This window comes from Chenopodium quinoa, unplaced genomic scaffold (assembly GCF_001683475.1).
Source record: "Chenopodium quinoa cultivar QQ74 unplaced genomic scaffold, ASM168347v1, whole genome shotgun sequence".
Classification (NCBI taxonomy): domain Eukaryota; kingdom Viridiplantae; phylum Streptophyta; class Magnoliopsida; order Caryophyllales; family Amaranthaceae; genus Chenopodium; species Chenopodium quinoa.
The window spans coordinates 1,123,868-1,144,585 of record NW_018742980.1 but is presented as its reverse complement, the minus strand read 5'-3'; the positions used below and the strand labels follow the sequence as shown (position 1 = coordinate 1,144,585).

General features: G+C 36.1%; 1 protein-coding gene across 1 annotated transcript in view; it reads right to left on the bottom strand.

Annotated features, from left to right (window-relative positions):
• Window positions 1–12,835: 12,835 nt before the first annotated feature.
• The window catches only part of LOC110729359 (ABC transporter G family member 39-like), a 33,359-nt gene continuing 25,476 nt past the window's right edge, over window positions 12,836–20,718 (bottom strand). The window contains exons 18-19 of the mRNA XM_021909090.1: window positions 13,493–13,744; window positions 12,836–13,305 (exon numbers count right to left, since the gene is read on the bottom strand). Of these exons, the coding sequence (XP_021764782.1) occupies window positions 13,036–13,305; window positions 13,493–13,744 (522 nt within the window). The 3' untranslated portion in view covers window positions 12,836–13,035. The remainder of the gene's footprint in view (window positions 13,306–13,492; window positions 13,745–20,718) is intronic.

Here is a 20,718-nt window from a genome sequence, read left to right as displayed (position 1 = left end):
TGTGAATGGTGGAACAGGGGATTAGCAGGGGAGGTGAGTTTCGTTGGTGGTGTTGTTTCTTTGTTTAAATTTCGTTATTGAATTTTGGTTTCGTTTTCTAGTCATTAATTTAGTTTGATCTGAAAGTATTTGATCCTCAAGATAAATCTCTTCTTCAATGGAATCGACTCTTCGTTATATCTTGCATCATTGCAGGGTCTATAGATCCTTTGTTCTTTTATCTACCTATAGTTGAACATCAAAAGAATTTCTTAGGCATGGACTATGGGTTAGCTGTTACAACTACGACTTTGCGTACGATGATTGATGCTTTCTATCTTATTTACATGGCTTTTCAATTCCGTACTGCATACAATGCACCATCTTCTCAAGTCTTTGGACGTGGTGAGCTTATGATTAATACCGAAGAGATTGCTAGAAGTTACGTACTGCGCTATTTCATCATAGATTTGTTAGCTGTTCTGCCCTTACCACAGGTGTAATATGTACTTGTAATATTTTCTTGATGCTGTCAAATAGAGGCAATGTTACACCATTGATTCGTCATTCTTGGTTGTGTAGATTGTGGTCTTAAAATACCTTGTTAAAGCTCAAGGGAAAGGTATACTAGAGACAAAAAAATGGTTGCAAATAATTGTATTTGCACAATACATTTTTAGATTTGCCAGGTTTTATCCTCTGAATTCTGACTTGAAAAAGACTGCTAGTGTATTTGCTGAAAGTGCTTGGCTTGGGGCTGCTTATTACTTGCTGTGGTACTTGCTCTTTAGTCATGTAAGTGCGTTCAATTGTTATTACAATCATTGTAAGTGCGTTCTAGTCTTGTTGTGGTACGTTTTGGTACGTGGAACAGGCATGGGAACACAATTCGCTACCTGATTTTGTTCAATTAGTCTAAAAGTGTACCACTAAGCCATGTACCATGTACCAATTTGTAGTTTGTGGGGGTATTGGTGAATTTGGTAACAATGGCCGTGTTTTTTTGTTTTAGTGTTGAAGGCTATATGCTAATTATTTTAGGCATCATTGTAGATAGCCGGGCGCTATGGTATTTATTTGTTGTGGAACGTATAGACACATGTTGGAAAAATGCATGTCAAAGTCAAGGTGATAAATGTGATAACGATTTTTTGTATTGTGGGAATCATGATATGGCTACTTTTGAGGTGTGGCAAAATATTAGTGTCGATGTTCTTAATAAGATGTGCTCAGTTGAGGAAGAAGATTCAAACTTCAACTTTGGAATTTATACACAAGCACAATCCTCTAAAATCGTCGAATCTCAAACATTTGTCAATAAATTTTGCTACTGCCTCTGGTGGGGTCTTTAAATCTAAGGTTATTTGCGACCACGTAACATTTTTGGTTCTGCTAAATATGTTAGCTATTTAGCCTTACTTTTGAACTCATAAATTTGTTGCACTAACAGTTCAAAAACATCAATTTCTGCAGTACATTGGTTCAAGGGCTATAGACTAGTACCTATTCAGGAGAAATTATATTCTCTATATGTCTTGCTATATCCAGACTTATTTTTTTTTGCACTTCTGATTGGAAACATGCAGGTAATTCTTAATTTGTACATGATTTTTTGTTAGATTACTAGTCAGTTTTACCTGAAAATGACACATTATTAAGCCAAATACGCGTAATTTATGAAAGAGATGTGACTTATAACTCTGTAACCTCATGTTGGGGTAATAGGCATAAATTATCCCATTTTTCTTTATCAGGTTTTTGATTTGGTATAGCATATCTAATGAAATGTATGTTTAGTTTGGAGTTACAGTCATTTGTTAAATTAGCACTAAGTATTTTCTCATTTGACAAATGACCAACTAAGTATTTGCTCATTGGCTAAATGAGCAAAAAAGTGATTGCTCATTTCCCAAATGATCAAAGAAATATTTGCTTATTTTCCAAATGAGTAACTAATTATTTGCTCATTTGACAAATGAGCAAATTAATGTTTGCTTATTTCACAAATGAGCAAAGAAATGCTTGCTGATTTAATGAATGATTACAAAAATGTTTGCTCATTTGACAAATGAGCAACAAACTATTTTTGCTCATTTTACAAATGAGCATTGAATTTTTGCTCATTTTACAAATGATTCTTGCTCATTTTGTCAAATTAATGCTCATTTGTGAGTGTGTTTGAATGTTTTAAATACGTTAGCCTACTAGCTCATGGGTAGAGCATTGTGCAAATGCACAAGAGATGTGGGTTCAAATCCCACGTAGGTTCATTTATGTAATGTGGAAACACAAGTTTGTAGTTTAATTGTAACAAAGTTTATATATTTATAAATCATTTCAAACCATTTTTTTTGTTCATATAATTTAGTACGAATTTGATTTTTTTTTTAATTAATTTTGTTTATAGAGATAACCTATGTATGAATTGAACCTACATCCCCTATGCATTTGCATAGTACTCTACCAATTGAGCTAATAGGTTTATCGTATGTTTTAAATCATTTTCTATGTTATAAATTTTTAATCAGCTCATTTGATAAATCAACAAAGAATTATTTGCTTAATTTGATAAAATGAACAAAGAATTGTTGCTCATTTGATAAATGAGCAAAGAAATACTTGTTGATTTAATGAATGATTAAAGAAATGTATGTTCATTTGACAAATGAGCAACTAACTATTTGCTCATTTGACAAATGAGCAACTAAGTTTTTGCTCATTTTTTAAATTAGCAACTAAGTATTTGCTCATTTGACAAATGAGAAACTAACTATTAGCTCATTTGTTAAATGAGTAAAAAATTGATTGCTCATTTCCCAAATGATCAAAAAATTCATAGCTCATTTCCCAAATGATCAAACAAAATGTTTGCTTATTTTACAAATGAGTAACTAATTATTTGCTTATTTGACAAATGATCAAACTAATGGTTGCTCATTTCATAACTGAGCAAAGAAATGCTTGTTGATTTAATGAATGATTAAAGAAATGTTTGCTCATTTGACAAATGAGCAATTAAGTTTTTGCTCATTTGTTAAATTAGCAACTAATTATTTGCTCATTTGACAAATGAACAACTAACTATTTGCTCATTTGCTAAATGAGCAAAAAATCAATTGCTCATTTTCCAAATGATCAAAGAAATGTTTGCTTATTTTACAAATGAGTAATTAACTATTTACTTATTTGACAAATGAGCAAACTAATGCATCACACCCATCCTCCCTGGCCATAGATAGCCCACACCATTCACACAACACCCAAGGCCACAAAAAATAAGTCTTGTTGCTTCTACCAATAAATAACTCAACATACCAAAACATACATTACTTATCCAATTACATAGGGTTCAATTACGTTTAATTACATTAATAATTCATTAATTTAGCATAATCCATACAACACAACAATCCAAAATTACAACAACTACATAAATAGTGGAATTGATGATACACATTGTTTACCCCTGTCGAGGGCAGTGTGAACTAAATTGTTATCAAAATTCACCATTTAGGAATGATCTGGTTGACAAGGGGCTTGAAAAAAAAATAGGATGGATTAGAATTATAGAATGATTTGATGCTTCAAATTTGATGTTTGGTAACATAAGTAAAATTAGGGTGGTGTACAACAATTATTACATCCTACTCAACCAATAAGAGTATATAAAAATCAATTAATCTACTGTAATTCAGGCAGAGCTGTTTTAGCCCCGCTGTGGGTCTGTGGCCAAATCTCTAGCCATGAATGAATTTGACTCTAGGGCAGGTTTTAGTTGACGGGTCTTATACTATTGTACAAATCGAATTCAGAGTTAATCCATTACACTACCATCAACAATGACAAATAAAACCTTTACAAAATAAAAACTTTAAAATGAAGCAACCAAAACATGGCTCTTTTTTTAGCACCTCGAAAGTTTCTAAACCAATGAGGTGCCTAATTAATCTATATTCATTGTAATTAACTCAAATAGGTGAATTCCAATATATGGCTCTAAGTATATAAGATATAAGATCTAGTCACAAAAGCACAAAAGGAACCGAAAAGAAAAACTAGAGTATAGACTGAATACTGGACAACTGATTCTATGTTCATAAGCATGCTAATGCTAGGTATTGAATCTAGTAAAACTCACAATTTGAGACCACTTAAGGAATATAACATGAGCATTCATACCATCTCTTTCTGGATTCCTCATATCACACAAACATTTTGACAATAACAGCAGATATGATTTAAGTCAAGCGAAGAAAATTACTTCTTATGGAGGCTCGAGACTTCACTTTATAATCCAGAGGAAGATATTCTTGTATAGCAACATCGGTCAGAATTACAAGTTGTAATTATCAAGCCCCAAATCTCGTAGAGCATCTGTTGCAGCAGCCTTGCAATTCTGATGACTTTCTTTAGCCTTTCTGATGATCTTCTCAATGCCATTGTCAAGCAAAAATTTTCTGCAAAAGACGGCAGATTAAAATTTTTAGTCAATCCCTTAGAGTTGTCTCTTTCAAGTATCAATGAATTGGCCAATATTATAACACATGATGAAGTGTATAGTAGTTAAGCTGTTGTTACTACGTCCCTCAGAAAAACAAAGAACGTGGTGATCATCGCTCTACCAATATGGCAGCAACTCCAACAAGTGCTTCTGATATATACAATACAAGTTCAGGGTCTTTCAAATTCTACTAATTTAGCAACTCCAACAAGCGCTTCTGATACAATACAAGTTCAAGGTCTTTCGCATTCTACCAATTTAGCAACTTCAACAAGTGCTTATGATACAATACATGCTCTCCTAGATGCAAATTATGCTATAACCAATGCTCAAAGGTCAGGAAGTACTCCAAGGAAACAACCAAAAAATGTACTCAACGAAAAAAATCGAACTTTTTAAATCGAACGAAGAAATCTGCAAAAAATAATTAAAAAAAAACGCATAGAAATCGCAAAAATCAGGAAAAAATCAATAAAAATAAAATCAATGAAATTGGCATATAAAATCGCACAAAAATTGAAAAAAAAAATCAGATTATGAAATCTCACAGGAAGTCGAAAAAAAATCAAACAAAAATTAAACAGGAAACGCACAAGAAATCGAACAAAAATCAGAATTTTTTTTTTGATGAAATTGAAGCTAAAAATCGATATGATAATCCAAAGTAGAACTAATAATCGAAATTTTTAATCATAAACGCTATTTTATTCGTAGAATTTGAAAATAATATCAATAATTATCTGAAAATAAGATCACTTAACTTGAAAATTTTACGAAAATATGAAAATAAAGAGCATGAAATTTGAAAATTACTAGCCAAAATTAAGAACATCACTTACTTGTTTATTGTTCAATGAAGCTTGTTGATTCTTGTTGTTGCTGAAATCTCACATAAATTGAACGGATTTGTGCTCAATATCCTTGAATCTCATTGAACTTTTTAAAAATTGTGCATGCAAATATACAATTTCAACACTTACAAGAATTTATCAAGGTTCTTTTTTTGTCAAACGTTGGTAATTTGGATAGGATCCATTGATGATGATGTTTGTAGATTGTAGTTGTAGAAATTTTTGGAAAGGGTTTTATAAGAAAATCGAACGGTTTTTCTCTGTAACAATTTTTCGCTATTTTTTTCAGAAGTGGGGAAGTGGGTTTGAATCGTGGTGATTAGAAAGGAAACTGAAGTGGGTTTAAAATGGCATTAAACGCGGAAACATGTATTTATAGATTTTGCCATTAGTATGCGCTTTTTCATCCGTCAGATCTATTTAGTTCAATGGCCCAGATTTGGTCTCATATAAGAAATGGTCTCACCTAAGGGATGGTCTCACCGGATCTTGACCCTATATATATATAGGGAGTGGATCATATGAAAACAAGGTTTAAGCTGAAAACAAAAAACATCAAATCTTGACCGTAGATTATAATCAACCACTGACTCATTAAATCTAACGGTTGGGGTTTTTTTTTTTTCCCACAATTTCAGACTAAAGCATTTAGTTTCTCTCTCCTCCTTCATTTGCACGCGTAACTTTCTCTCTCTCTATTTTTCTCCCTATCAAAGTTATTTCTCCTATTTTTCTTCAGCAAAAACCGATGAACCCTAACTTTTTTTAACTTAATTGCTGCTCAATTTCGTCGCTGAATATCACAAATTGCTACTTGAGTTCAACGCCAATCTTCAAAACATTGCTCAAAGTCGTTGAAATTGCAGGTTTAAGGTATCGATTCTGCCATAATTTGTTGACTTTTAATCAAAATGGAGAAATTGTGTGGTTAGGCTTTCGAAATTGTGAGATAATTTCATTTTCTATAATTGGGAATCAGATGCGATTTCAGTGATTATTGTGTTTGATTATAATATCAATCAGATTATATTTTTTCGAGCTTTCTGTAAATGCGATTTCAGTGCGATTTCTAGCTGCATGTATTAAATAATAATAGTATGTTCTGATCTGCATATAATTAGTCAATATTAGCTGGTTGTTAATGATTCTGAATCTACAATTATTTCTGCAGCTAATGCTAAATTAGATGATATGTTTTACAATTTCAAAATATATCAAGATAGAGCCATTGCTTTTCAATTTCTATCTTTTAGCCACTAATTTACTTCTAGATTTTGGTGCTTAGTGGAGTTCTTAGGTAGAGCCTAGTGTTTAAACTAGTGTGTGGAAAGCTACTTTCAGTATGCTTTGTGTGGTAGAATTTACTAATTTAATCATCAAATTATTATTATTATTATTATTATTATTATTCGATCTCAATAGATTTTTCATGGTGAATGTTAATAATCTTTTCTGTATTTACTTGGTAGGGAGGCCAAAGATGAATTGTTGTTTTGAACTGTATTTTGTTCAATTTTGCTTGGTTTTAGTAAATAAGGTTTTATGTGTATTTTTGCTCGAAACTCTGTTCTTGTTATTGTTCTTCACCTATTTGTAACACAATTTTTTGTGTTTGTGATCCTAGTAAATTATGTTTGAGTAAATTAGAAAAGCAAGGTCTTCTTTTATTTATTTTCTGAATCAGTATTTGTCTAGTGTCTACTGTCTAGTACCAATAAATAGAGGTGTCCACCGTGCGAGTCGTGCGAGCTGGGTTAGGGTTAGGTGGGTCGCGGGTTGGGGTTTCATGACACACGGCACGACACACGTAGGGTAGGGTGGGCCGGGTCGTGGGTTGGGTCGGAGAAGTTGGACACACCAGGGTTAGGTTCGTGGGTTAGACGAGTCGTGGGTGGGTCGAGCTGGGTTTGTGGGTTAGACGGATCGTGGGTGGGTCGAGCTGGGTTTGTGGGTTAGACGGGTCATGGGTGGGTCGAGCTAGGTTCGTGGGTTAGACGGGTCAAGGTGGGTTAGTGAGTTAGAGTGGGTCGAAGGGTGGGTTAGTGGGTTAGGGTCGGGTGGGTTTGTGGGTTAGGTGGGTTAGGGTCGGGTGGGTTAGTGGGTTAGGGTCGGGTGGGTTTGTGGGTTAGGTGGGTTAGGGTCGGGTGGGTTTGTGGGTTAGGGTCGGGTGGGTTCGTGGGTTAGGGTTGGGTGGGTTGTGTGGTGTTTTAATTTTTACAAAATTAACAATTTGATGGCTTGCTCTTAATTAAGATGCCTACGTATCCTTATATTATAAAATAAGGAATCAAAGCCAGCGTAGTTCTTATATTGTACTTCTTTTGAAATTTGGGGGGGGGGGGGCTTGGACCTATCTTTAGAAAACTAAAATTTAATTTTGCAATTAAATTGTAATTTTCGAAAAATAAGTTGCCTACGTATCCCGAAAGAATCAAAGCCCACGTAGTTCTTAGCGTACCTGATTTAGACTTTTTTAGCCACCCATGTTTGTTGCATCATCATCCCCGGAAGCTGCATCATCCGTTGACGACTCCAATATCATCACAGGATCATCTTCATCGTCTTCGTCTTCCTTTAAACCTTGAGTTCTTCTTTCAGCTTGATCCCAATCTTTCTTACAAACACAAATTTGAATGCTTTCCGGAGTTAAGCGAGATCTTTTTTCATCTAACACTCTTCTACCTGCACTAAAAGCAGACTCGGAAGCAACAGATGAAGCGGGAACTGCAAGTATATCTTTTGCAATTCTCGCCAATATAGGAAAACTTTTTTTATGTTCTTGCCACCATTTTATAATTTGAAAGTTGTTGTTGGTCTCATGTTGATATGACAAATAATCATTAATAGCAAGTGTTGAAGAAGATGATGATGAGAATGATGTAGATGCTTTGTGTTTTTTTTTCATAACTTTATCAAGAAAACCAAATCTAGAATCGGAAGTGCTAGTAGTAGTTGGTGTTGCCAAATCAAAACCATAAATAGATGCATAATGATCATAAAGGTCTCCCAAAACAGATTTGCATTTGTTAATATATTCACTAACATCATAATCGATACTTAAACTTGTATAATAAAATTCTAAAAGATTTTCCAAACCTTCAGCTTTGACACCGGGGTCAAGAATAGCAACAATTCCATAAATGATTGGAAATTCACTAAAATAAGTATGCCACTTACGTTTCATGCTATCAAGAACGGGACGAAGTCCATCAATCTTCATATGCTCTTCGATGGTGTGAACAACTTTAACACACTCAATTATGACTAAATGAACGTTAGGCTCATAAATATAAGAGAAAATATGAGTTGCACTATCAAAAGCATTTAAAACATCACGAACAAAAGAAGCATTAGTCCAATGACTTTCGGTTATTAACTCAGTAGGATCAACACGAGTCTCATTGTAAAGTTGGGTCAAAATATCACGATACTTTATAGCATCACTCAACAACTTGAAAGTAGAATTCCAACGGGTAGGGGTATCAATAGACCATTGTCTTTTCTTAAGACCTCTCTCTTTACACATAGCTATGTACTTTCTTCTAACTGACTGAGTAATCCTAATCCATTTTATAACTGTTCTAATTGGGTTTAGCAATGGTTGCAACTCAGCGAGACCCTCTTGAACAGACAAATTCAAAATATGAGCACAACATCTAACATGCAAGAGACTACCACCCAACAACAAATTCAACTCGGAGTCATTTTTCAAATAGTCAATACACTTTGTGTTTGCAGTTGCATTATCAAGAGACAAAGAAAAAACTTTATTATTCAAGTGAAATTCTTTTAAACAATCCAAAATACGAACTTTGATGTTAAAACCGGTATGCCTTTCTTCCATAGCTTGAAAACATAGTATACGTTTTTGAATAAACCAATCATCATCCACCCAATGAGCAGTAATGCAAAGAAAAGGTTCGCCAAAACTAGAAGTCCATGTATCACTTGTAAAACTAACACGACCATCAAAAGTACGAAATAATTCAATCAAACCACTCCTATACTTATAATAAGAAGTTTGTGTATAACGTCTTACGGTATTTCGGGGGACACGAGTAAATGCAGGTTGTAATGCAACTTTATTAAAATGCTCAACGTTTGCATTTTCACCGTAACTAAAAGGGTATTCATTAGCAATAACTAAAGTACTCATTTCATCAATCATTCTATCTTTATTATAAATGAAAGGTGTACCTCCGCCGGGTTGGTTCATGTATCCACCCAATTGTGTTTGGACGCCACCCCCCGAAGGACGGGGGCCATTTTCGAACAAGTCGTGTTTATTTTGCAAATGCCGACTCAAGGTTCCGGTTCCATCTCCCGTTTTCCAATTATATGACTTGACATTTGCACCTAGCGCCTTGCAAACTAGGCATGTACACGTGAACCTCTTTGGTTGACCAGGTTGCCATCCCGGGGGTGTGACCTCAACTCGTTCAAAATGTTTCCACACCCAAGAAAAATGTGCTCGACCTCTACTTTCACCGCCACCACCTTTCATAAATCAAATTATTAAAATTAATTTTTAAATGCTATTCATGAAAATAAGCTTTTAAATTTTAAATATTTTAATTATACTTATTTAAACGCATTTTTCATGGTAATTAACTAATTGTAAATCATAGAAAATTGGAAACTAAACTAACTTTATAATCATTAATAATAGTTTTTTTAAATATTCATAACAATAAAAATTTAATTAGAAATTACCTTGAGATGAAGGTTGAGATGTTGGTTGCGATGGAGGTGGCATAGTTGAACTTGATGATTGGTGGGACTCGTGGGAGAAATGTTGTGGTGGAGACGTTTGAATATTTTGCCTATCTCCTAAACCATAATCTCCATATTCATTGACAAATTGGTTTAAATTTTCCGTATTAATTTCATACGAAAAATTTGCACCACCACTCCTTTGGCTACCACTTCGACCACCACTTTGACTCCTTCCCATTCCTCCTCTTGAGCTCATTTTTTTTTTGTATGATTACTAATTATAATATGGAGAAGAACTTTTTTTTTTTAGAATCTTAAGAATACTAATAATAATATTAAGGAGATTTTTTTTAACAAAAATATAACTCTATATAACACTTGAGAATTTGAGAACAATAAGAATTTTTAAGTAAGAGAGAAAGAAAGCTTGAATTTGTGTGGAAATTTGAGTGAAATGGAATTGGTATTTATAGGAAAAATAGAATGGATGATCATACACTTAAAAAACTAGCCGTTAGATACAAAAAACTAGCCGTTAGATACAAAAAACTAGCCGTTTTTTTTTTAAAATGGATGTTAGGCCGTGCGGGTCGTGCGAATTGTGCGGGCTGTGCGGGCCGTGCGGGTTGTGCGGGCCGTGCGGGTTGTGCCGGCCGTGCGGGTTGGGTGGGTCATGCGTGCGGGTTGGGTGGGTCATGCGTGCGGGCTAGGTGGGTTGGCTCGTGCGGGTTGGGTGGGTCATTCGTGCGGGTGGGCCGTGCGGGCTGGGTTGTGCCAGGTGGGTCGGGTTAGGTGGGTTCACGGGCTAGGTGTGTCGAATTAAATGAGTCAAAACGGGTTGTGCGATTTGGGTCGAATCAAACGGGTTAAACTGAGCTGGGTTGAAATGGGTTGTGTCGAAAATTTTGGACCCACGACACAACCCGGATTAAATCCGAGCTGTGCCGGGCTGTGCCGGATTGAAACCGGGTCGGACCCATGTGACCCACCAGCCGTGCGAGTTAGGGTGGGCTGGGTCCAACCCGGCCCACTGGCCACCTCTACCAATAAATGAGTGTAATTATGTTATAATTCAACTTAATTTCTTCGTTTGGCATTCTTGAGCTTCAATTGTATTTTATGTGTAATTTTTGCTCGACTTTCTTTCGGTTCTGAATGCAATTGTATTTTTGTTTAATTTTGTATTTTCTAATTGGCTGAATTGTTGATTTTTGGAGGTTAAATTGCTGATTTTGGAGTCGGGCTTTGGTGGCGAATTGGTGGAGCAATTGGTGGATGTTGTATGGGCGTCTGATAGAGATGCTGCTACTGATGTTGCGGCTGGACTGCTGTGGTGGTCATTGCGATAGATGGTCATGTGAATTGGCGGAGGTTGGTTGTGGATTTGGAGGTTGTGAGGTGGATGAACTACATGGCTGGCTAGGCGAATTAAGGTAGCTGGTGGTTATTGTGGGAATGCGTAGCTACTATGTGTTGTTGGGTTGAGTGGGTTGTGCTGAAGTAGGAGAGTGGCGTGGATACTTGTAGGTTGCAGCAGGGGAGTTACAAGGTTGTTATTGTTGCTTGTTGATGTTGAGTAGGTTAGCTGATGGTGGGGTGAAGGTTTAGGCTGCTTAGGGGCAGGAGCAAAGGAGGGGGGGGGGGGGGGGGCAGCAGCCTTATGATGCAAAAGAACATTCGACAAAAAATCAAAACTCTGAACTTGATTGGTTATAAGCTTTATTGTTTGCGTGTTAGAAATCTATTAGCTCAATTGGTTGAGCAATATGTACTTGTATTGCACACATGACGTGGGTTCGAACTTGCATAGGTTTACATGTAGTGATATTTATAAAATATAGTCAAAATTAATCAAATAACTTTTTTTTTTATACAGAGTGACCTTTATTTATACATACTTTACATAGTGACCTTTGTGTAAATGTGGTCAAAATTGATAGTTACCTTATTTTTGTAAATAGTGACTTCTATATAAATGTGGTCAATGTTGCCAAAATTGATATAACTACCTTATTTTTATATATAGTGACATTCATTATTTTTATATATAGTGGTCTCTGTATAAATGTGGTTAAAATTGATATAGTTACCTTATTTTTGTATATAGTGACCTTTATGTAAATGTGGTCAAAATTGATATAATTACCCTATTTTTATATATAGTGACCTCTAAGTAAATATTGTAAAAATTGATATAATTACTTTATTATTGTATATAGTGACCTCAATGTATATGTTATCAAAATTGATATAGTTACTTCATTTTTGAATTTAGTGACTTTTAAATCGTCTGAGCTAATAATGAATGGTTGAGATTTGTTGTTTTCAGCATAAACCTTGTTTTCAGCATAGGAGAAATACCTTTGATAGGGAGAAAAATAGAGAGAAAAGAGAGAGAGAGAAAGTTACGCGTGCAAATGAAGGAGGAGAGAGAAACTAAATGCTTTAGTATGAAATTGTGGGAAAAAAAACCCCAACCGTTAGATTTAATGAGTCAGTGGTTGATTATAATCTACGGTCAAGATTTGATGTTTTCAGTTTTCAGCTTAAACCTTGTTTTTACGTGATCCACTCCCTATATATTTGGGCTTATTTTCATACTTACGTATTTATTTTAGAGATACTATATAAACTCCTTAGATTATTAACTTAGCTACTCGTATTATGTAACAATATATCATTCTCAAGATCAATAAAACATACACTACCCTCTCGTTGCTCAGGAACTTAGATTTGAATTGCTAAGCCATTGATCTTTTCACGTTTGTTACAACAAGGGACTAATATAACTCCATTAAATTAAATAAGTTGGGTTGGATATGAAATGAGCCTGATTGAGGCTTGAAATCTCAAAGATCCAGTACATGCCAAAAATCTATGAATAAGAATATGAAAAGAAAGGCAACTAGTTTTGTATCAAGGGTAGAAAAGACTAACGTGCAGTAAAAACATCTCATAAAGTTTATTCATATTGTTTTTCTTATATAATCATCTTTGCTGGAAGTTGAGGAACTTGATGCCAAAGGCAAAAACGAAGGAAAAGAGGAGAACCCAAGCAATATGAGCAACAGCAACAAAGGGTAAGAAATGATACTCATAACCCAACATTTCTTTTAGAAGAAGATTCAAGGGCACATTACCCACTTCGAGTATTTCAACTAAATTGTTCTTGTCACCAATTTGCGATGTCAACAAACCGTACATTGTCCATGAAACGGGTGAAGCCCAATAAAACCACCTCCACCAAATTGGAATTAGCTGCAAGATGGAATGTTTGAAAAGGGTTACAAAGTATAATTTATACCCTCCGTCCTTAAATAAAATATCATGTAACGTACTTTATCTAATTAGAACGAAATAATCTTTGATGTTTTAACATGCCTATTATATAGAGTAATTTCTTTTGTATAATAATTAAGTAAATCGTTAAGAAGGGAAAACATACCGTTCTAGGAAGGAAAAAACCAGCAAATAAATTCCATAAGGTGGCAAATAATGTCAAGAAAATGGCTGAAATTTCTTGTCGCGGAGTCAATGAAACAAGCATCATCCCGAACATTGTATAGTACGTAAAGCTCATAAAGATGAAGTAGAAGTAGAAGAATTTCCCAATCGTCCACTCAAATCCGATCATAGAGTAAAGGAGTAGACAATAGACAAAATTCACAATTGCAACGTAGATTGCCTCTATAGCCAGCTGCATGATAAGCATATGGAAAAGAAAAATAAATGTTACTCCGTACTACTATTAGAATTGTATGGAATATACGTATTTTTGCGGAAAATACTTGTTGATCTTCATGATCAATTTAGTTTGTCAATCATGAGGGTAAAATAGACTTTTCCATCATTAAACCAGGGACAATATGGTAATATCCCTTAGTGTGAATCAGTCTCTTCGCCACTTGTGCATATTACGTGTAAGCTGATGCTGGCAATTAGAGTTACGGCAAATTGATGCCGTTACTTGTTGTGCATGTAGGTGTGCCTTAAATGCACAATTTATTGTTTTTTTTTCCTTTTTTTTTCATTTATTTGTCATGCAAATTCAACTACCCATTTTAAATGTTCACTATTTATTTTTTTAACCCAATTATTGTATTGTATCTTCCGTTTTTCCAATTGCTTTGATTGTCGGGATTATTTGTGTAAATACCCAACTAAGTAATTGTAAAACAGTTTGTGTAAATACCCAATTGCTCCGACAACCCTAACCCGATTTGCATCATCTTCCAGACAAGGCTACTCTCTGCACCTAACACCGCTCCCCTTATCTTGCAAAACACTACCATTGTACCCACCAACTACGGGGGGCGAATCATTGCAGTTCTCCATAGCTAGTTTGTAGGATTTACAATTCTAACACATAGACAACCAGAAACAAAACCAAATCCTATCAATGTCCAACTAATTGAACTAGTATTATCACATTTGATTACATACTCATTCGAATACTTCACACTAACATCTACTACAACCATCCACACACTACAATACTCCGTAGTAATCGAATAAGATAATAATCCATAAATGTGATGAAAAACAAAAACCACAATGCAATGATGCTAAATAAAATTTTATTATATAGTTGGTATTCCACTTACCCAACAATCCAATTGCTCATATGCCGAAAACAATGGCACTCAACAATCGAGGCGATTTTCGCTTGCCGTAAAAGATGAACGTCATAAACAACGGATGAAAGAGTATGGATTTTTGAATTTACTCATAAAAGATGAACAACGTAAACAATGGATGAAAGAGTATGGATTTTTGACTTTACACAACCAAGATGAACATCATATGTGGCTCAAAACAAGCCAAATTTCCCAGACTTGCAACTTGACGGTTTTGCATGAGAGATAACGGCTGTTAGATGACTCAATTGCTGAGTAATTGCCCACAATGACGCAACTTAATATGTGGCAATTTACTGTTACAAATATTTACATCTTTGCCACAAAGATTGCTTTGATAAATTGATCATAAAGATCAATGGGGGCGTGCCCATATTTTTGTACTCAAGTATATCTCTTGTCAATGTTGTCATGCCACAAGGGCAAGGTACGATTTCATTTGAATTTTTTAAGAAAAAATTGATGCAAATCTAAGCATGGAGAACTTCAAAGATTTGCTTATCATGCATCAAGATAGCTTGTCTCTTAACATTGATTCAAGTCAAGCATTGCATGGACACTTTCTTAGATACCAAAACAAAGCTACAATTTGCTTGGTTGCGTTTCTTGGAGTCTAAACTACTTTCTTTAAGTTTCTTTACTTAGATTTTGCTTACAAGTTTTTACCTTTCACTTGAAAGGGTTTTTCTTGGTTCAAGCATTAGGATATTTAAGCTTTTAATTAGTTTCTTTAAATTAGGAATTAGTTAAATTCGTTTCTTTAATTAGTTTAATTAAGCGTGTGTTTAGGCGTGTAATTAAGAGCTTCGTGAGCAAGCTTGATTAAGATAGGATTTGGTTTGTTTTAGGAAACTAAGCAAATCTTATCCTAGGTCTAGTTAGAGTTCTAGTTAGATTAGATAACTAATCAAATCATATCTTAATTGATTAGTTATGTAAACCGTGTGTGCTAGCTTGTGGTTCAAGGCTTGCTTCCTTGTTCTCCAAGTTGGTTTAGAAGTCTAGTTTGCTTAGGATTGAATTAGGGACTTGTCCTAATCTTCCTAAGAGAGTATAGTATATAAATAGGTTTACTATCACACGAAATAATCAGATTATTATTGCATTATTTTGAGTTTTAACACTTGAGTTTTAATTGATGGATTTCAATTGTTGTTTTGCTTGTTTTAGTTAAAACATTCGTTTACGTTGATTAATTAGGTGGATTCTTAGTCAATTAATCTAGTTTCTTATTTAATTCTAAGTGGATTTTCCTGTATAGAATTAAGCTTGATTCATATCCTTGTGTGTTTTAGTTTTAGGACTAAAATTCACATCATCTTGGTATCAGAGCCAGGTTCCGGTAGAAAAAACATTGGTAACGTTTGGCTGGGAATTTTTGCGTGATTCTTTTTGCATTAGTCTCTAAAAACGTCTAGATATCACCATAAAAAATTTCGTAGCTTTTGGTTGAGTAACGGACTCTGTACAGCCTCAAACTTTTGGTGTTGTTACATTGGGTTGCGGTTGGGAGTCTGATTTTTTTTTTTTGCTTCAAGATCCCTTCAATATTTGATCTTTTAATCAAGATTTTTGCATAGACTTACTTGGTTTGTGTAGGAATAATGAGTGACGAAGAGGTTCCACAAGTTCCAAGGGGTTTAACCTTAGAACAAGCTCAAAACCTTAGGAGAGATAGACAAATCACCGAGTTGGCAGCAAGGTTGGAGGAGGTATTAAAGAGACTTGATAATCGTGATGGATCTTCTTCAAAGAGAGGTGATTCTAACCCTAACTGTAGTTCAAGTGAGGAAGAACAACCAAGGAGAGGAGGGCACGAAAGAATTATTCATCAAGTGATGATTCACCTAGACATAGGAGAAGGGATAGACCAAAAGATGATGATCGAAACCTTAGGTTAGACCTTCCCAAATTCAATGGGAGTATGAATGAACCAGAGTAATATTTTGAATGGATTTGAAGGGCCGAAACACTCTTTGATTACAAGGAGTATGATGAGAGAAAGAAGTGTAAAATTGCGGAGTTGAAGCTCACTGGTTATGCTAGTCTTTGGTATGATAATTTGATAAAGAAGAGGCATAAGGAAGGGAGTAACAAAATCACAACTTGGGAGCAACTCAAGAAGCACATGAAAAAGAGTTTCGTTCCTAGTGATTATATTCAAGATATATATCTTAAGATGCAAACTTTTAAACAAAATTCTATGACTGTTGAGAATTATATTGTTGAATTTGAGAAGTTATGCATGCTATGTGGTTTAGAAGAAATTGTTGAACATAAGATTGCTCGTTTTATTTCTGGTTTGAATGATAATATTGCTGAAAAAGTTGAATTACAATAATATTGGTCTTTTGAGGTTGTGTGTAAAGTGGCTATCAAAGTTGAAAAACAATTAAAAGGGAAGAAAAGATCATTCTCTAAACCGTTTACAAAAGGATTCTCAAAACCTTTTGAGAAAGCTAGTGTGGAAAGGGGTGGTTCTAGTTCGAATTACAAAGAATCTAAGCCTAAATTCGAAACTATCAAGAAGTTTGTGGAAGGAAGTAAGTTCTTTAAGTGTGGTAGTGTTGGTCACATTGCAAGTGATTGTCCTTCTAAAAGGGTCATGACTGCACAAGAATGGGAACAAGAGCAAGCTATGTGTGAGGAAAACTTTGAAGAAGAGGAGGAACACATGGAAGAAATTGATCCCGAGACTCAAGGTCAGAGTTTGGTCCTAAGGAGAGCACTATACTCAAAACCTATGTCTATTGAAGGCAATCAAAGGGAGAAAATCTTTCTAACAAGATGCAAAGTGAAAGATAGGTTGTGTGATATCATCATAGACATGGGAAGTTGCACCAATGTAGTGTCTACTACTTTAGTAGATAAATTAGAGTGGCCAATTACTGAGCATCCAAATCCTTACAAGCTTCATTGGCTCAATAATTCAAGTGATGTCAAGGTGGATAAACGAGCTCCAATATCCTTTTCAATTGGTAAATTTCATGACAAAGTTTTGTGTGATGTTTGCCCTATGGATGCATGTCATGTACTATTAGGCCGTCCTTTGAAATGTGATAGATTTGTGAAATTTGATGGAAGGACTAATGTTTATGTTGTGAGGAAAGGAGAAAACGAGAAGCCGGTTGCATTGAAACCTTTGATAAACAATAAACCTTCTATTTTTACCTTTGATTCGAAGAGTTCCTACTTGATTAGTGAGAGGGAAGTGGAGAAAGAAATTGGTAACAATAACATGGTGTATATACTTGTTTCTAATGAGGTCCGAATTGACAAAGAAGAACAAGGGAAGAGGCCAATTAAGTTAGAAGCAGTCTTGGAAGAGTTTCAAGATGTACTTCCTAAGGTGTTACCTCCGGGACTACCTCCTATTCGTGGGATAGAGCATCAAATTGACTTAATTCCGGGAGCACCATTGCCTAACAAAGCAGCTTATAGAAGTAATCCGGAAGAAACCAAAGAAATGCAAAGGCAAATTGAGGAACTTATGACAAGAGGTTATGTTAGGGAGAGCATGAGTCCTTGTGCCGTACCTACACTACTTGTTCCAAACACTACTAGAAAACATGCCATTTCCAACGGAAAAATTCCGTCGGAAACACCCTAAATTCCGTCGGAAAACACTGTTCTGACGGAAATTTCGTCGGAACTGGTTGTCGGAACACCCTTTGTAGGTAAAATGGCCAGTTCCGTCGGAACAGTGTTTTCCGACGGAATTTCCGTCGGAACAGTTTTTCTCGACGGAATTAATTCATCGGAAAAGGTATTCCGGCCACCGGAAAGTCCGTCGAAAAATTCCGACGGAATACAAATCCACTGGAATATTCCGACGGAAATTCCGTTGGAATCTCGTGCAAAAAAATAAAAAAAAAACACGTCGCACCACTACCGGCACGGCGTGTCACCACCTCAGACCACCAACCACCACTACATCAGACCCACCCCTAACCCACGCATAACCACCCACCCTAACCCAGACCCACCCTAACCACCCCACCCTAACCCAGACACACTACCCCATCCCCTAACCTAGACCCACCCCCCTAACCACCCCACCCTAACCCAGACACACCCTAACCACCCCACCCTAACCACCCCACCCTAACCCAGACACACCCTAACCACCCCACCCTTTTACCCAGACCCACCCAAACCACCCCACCCCTTTACCCAGACCCACCCCCACCCTTTACCCAGACCCACCCTAACCTAGGCATCCCAACCCTTACCCTAAACCCACCTAACCCAGAACCACCTTAACCCACGAATAACCACATCCACCAACCACCACCACCGTTTTACCACATCCATCAACCACCACCACCCTAACCCAGACCCACCAAACCCTAACCCTTAACCCAAACCCACCTACCAGACCCACCAAACCCCCTAACCCGAACCCATTAAACCCCCCTAACCCAAAAACCACCCACAACCGCCCACAACCACAACCATCACCAACGAAACGTGTGAATTTTTTTTTTTTTAAAAAAAAAACATACCTTAAAGGGTGAATTTTGCTTCGAATGTCACTCGAATTTGGTTTAATACGGCCAAATTCGATCATGAAACCTCTAGATCTAGAGGTTTTATGGTCAAATTTGGCCGTATTACCATGGGACGCCGGCGAGAAGGAAGAAAGGAGATGGAGAAGTGAAATGACGAGAATGGCGGTGGTGGTGTTGCGTAGCGGCGGTTGGTGGGTCTTGTTTAGCAGCGGCGGTGTGAGAAAGGAGAAGGTAAAGAGAGGAGAAGTGAGAATGGCGGAGGAGAGAGAAGGAGGGAGGAGTTCAGAGAGAAAGATAAGAGGAAAGAAGAGAGGAGAGGAGAGAGAAAGAGAAGAGAGGCGTAGAGAGAGAAGGGAGAGGAGAGAGAAAAGAGAAATGAAGGGGAGGGGTGTTCTTATTTTCTTAAGGGTTTGGGGTTTTTTAATTTTTTTTTAATAATATTCCGACAGAATTTTCTGTCGGAATCTTCTGATGGACTATAAAACCTTCGGAAATCGTAATTTCCGACGGAATTATCCGTCGGAACCTTCCGACGGATTTTATTTCCGTTGGAAATTTAAAGTTCCGACGGAATATTCCGTCGGAAAGCCTATATTTTCCTACGAAAATATATTCCGTCGGAACTTTCCTACGGAGTAAAAATTCCGTCGGAATTTCTGATTTTTCCGACAGAAATACACGTCCGTCGGAAACTCTCCGTCGGAAATCGACCTATTTCTAGTAGTGAAAGAAGGATGGAAGTTGGCGCATGTGTACTGATAGTAGGAGTGTGAATAACATCACAATCAAGTATCGTTTTCCTATTCCAAGATTGGATGACTTACTTGATGAGTTACATGGCTCGAAATTGTTCTCAAAAATTGATCTTATGAGTGGATACCAGCAAATTCGAATGGGAGAAGGAGATGAGTGGAAAACAGTATTCAAGACAAAGGTTGGATTGTATGAATGGTTGGTGATGCCATTTGGTCTTACCAATGCTCCAAGCACTTTCATGAGATTGATGAACAAGATACTCAAACTTTTCCTTGGTAAATTTGTGGTTGTTTACTTAGATGATATTTTAATTTACTCTAAAAATTTGAATGATCATCTAAACCATCTTAGAAGTGTGTTTGAAGTATTGAGGGAAAATAAACTCTATGCTAAGCTTGAAAAAATGCTATTTCTTAGTGCCTAGTGTTACTTTTCTTGGTTATGTCGTGTCTAAGGATGGAGTTTCAGTGGATAAGTCAGAGGTGGAAGCTATTAGAACTTGGCATATTCCAACTAATGTTAGTGAAGTAAGATCTTTTCATGATTTAGCTTCATTTTATAGAAGATTTGTGAAGAATTTCTCTAGTGTTGTGGCACCTATGACCGAATGTTTGAAGAAAGAAAGGGTAAATTCAAGTGGACTAAAGAGGCTCAAAGTGCATTTGAGTTGATTAAAAAGAAGCTTTGTGAAGCTCCTATACTTGCTTTACCTGATTTTACAATGCCTTTTGAGGTTGAAACCGATGCAAGTGGTGTTGGGATTGGAG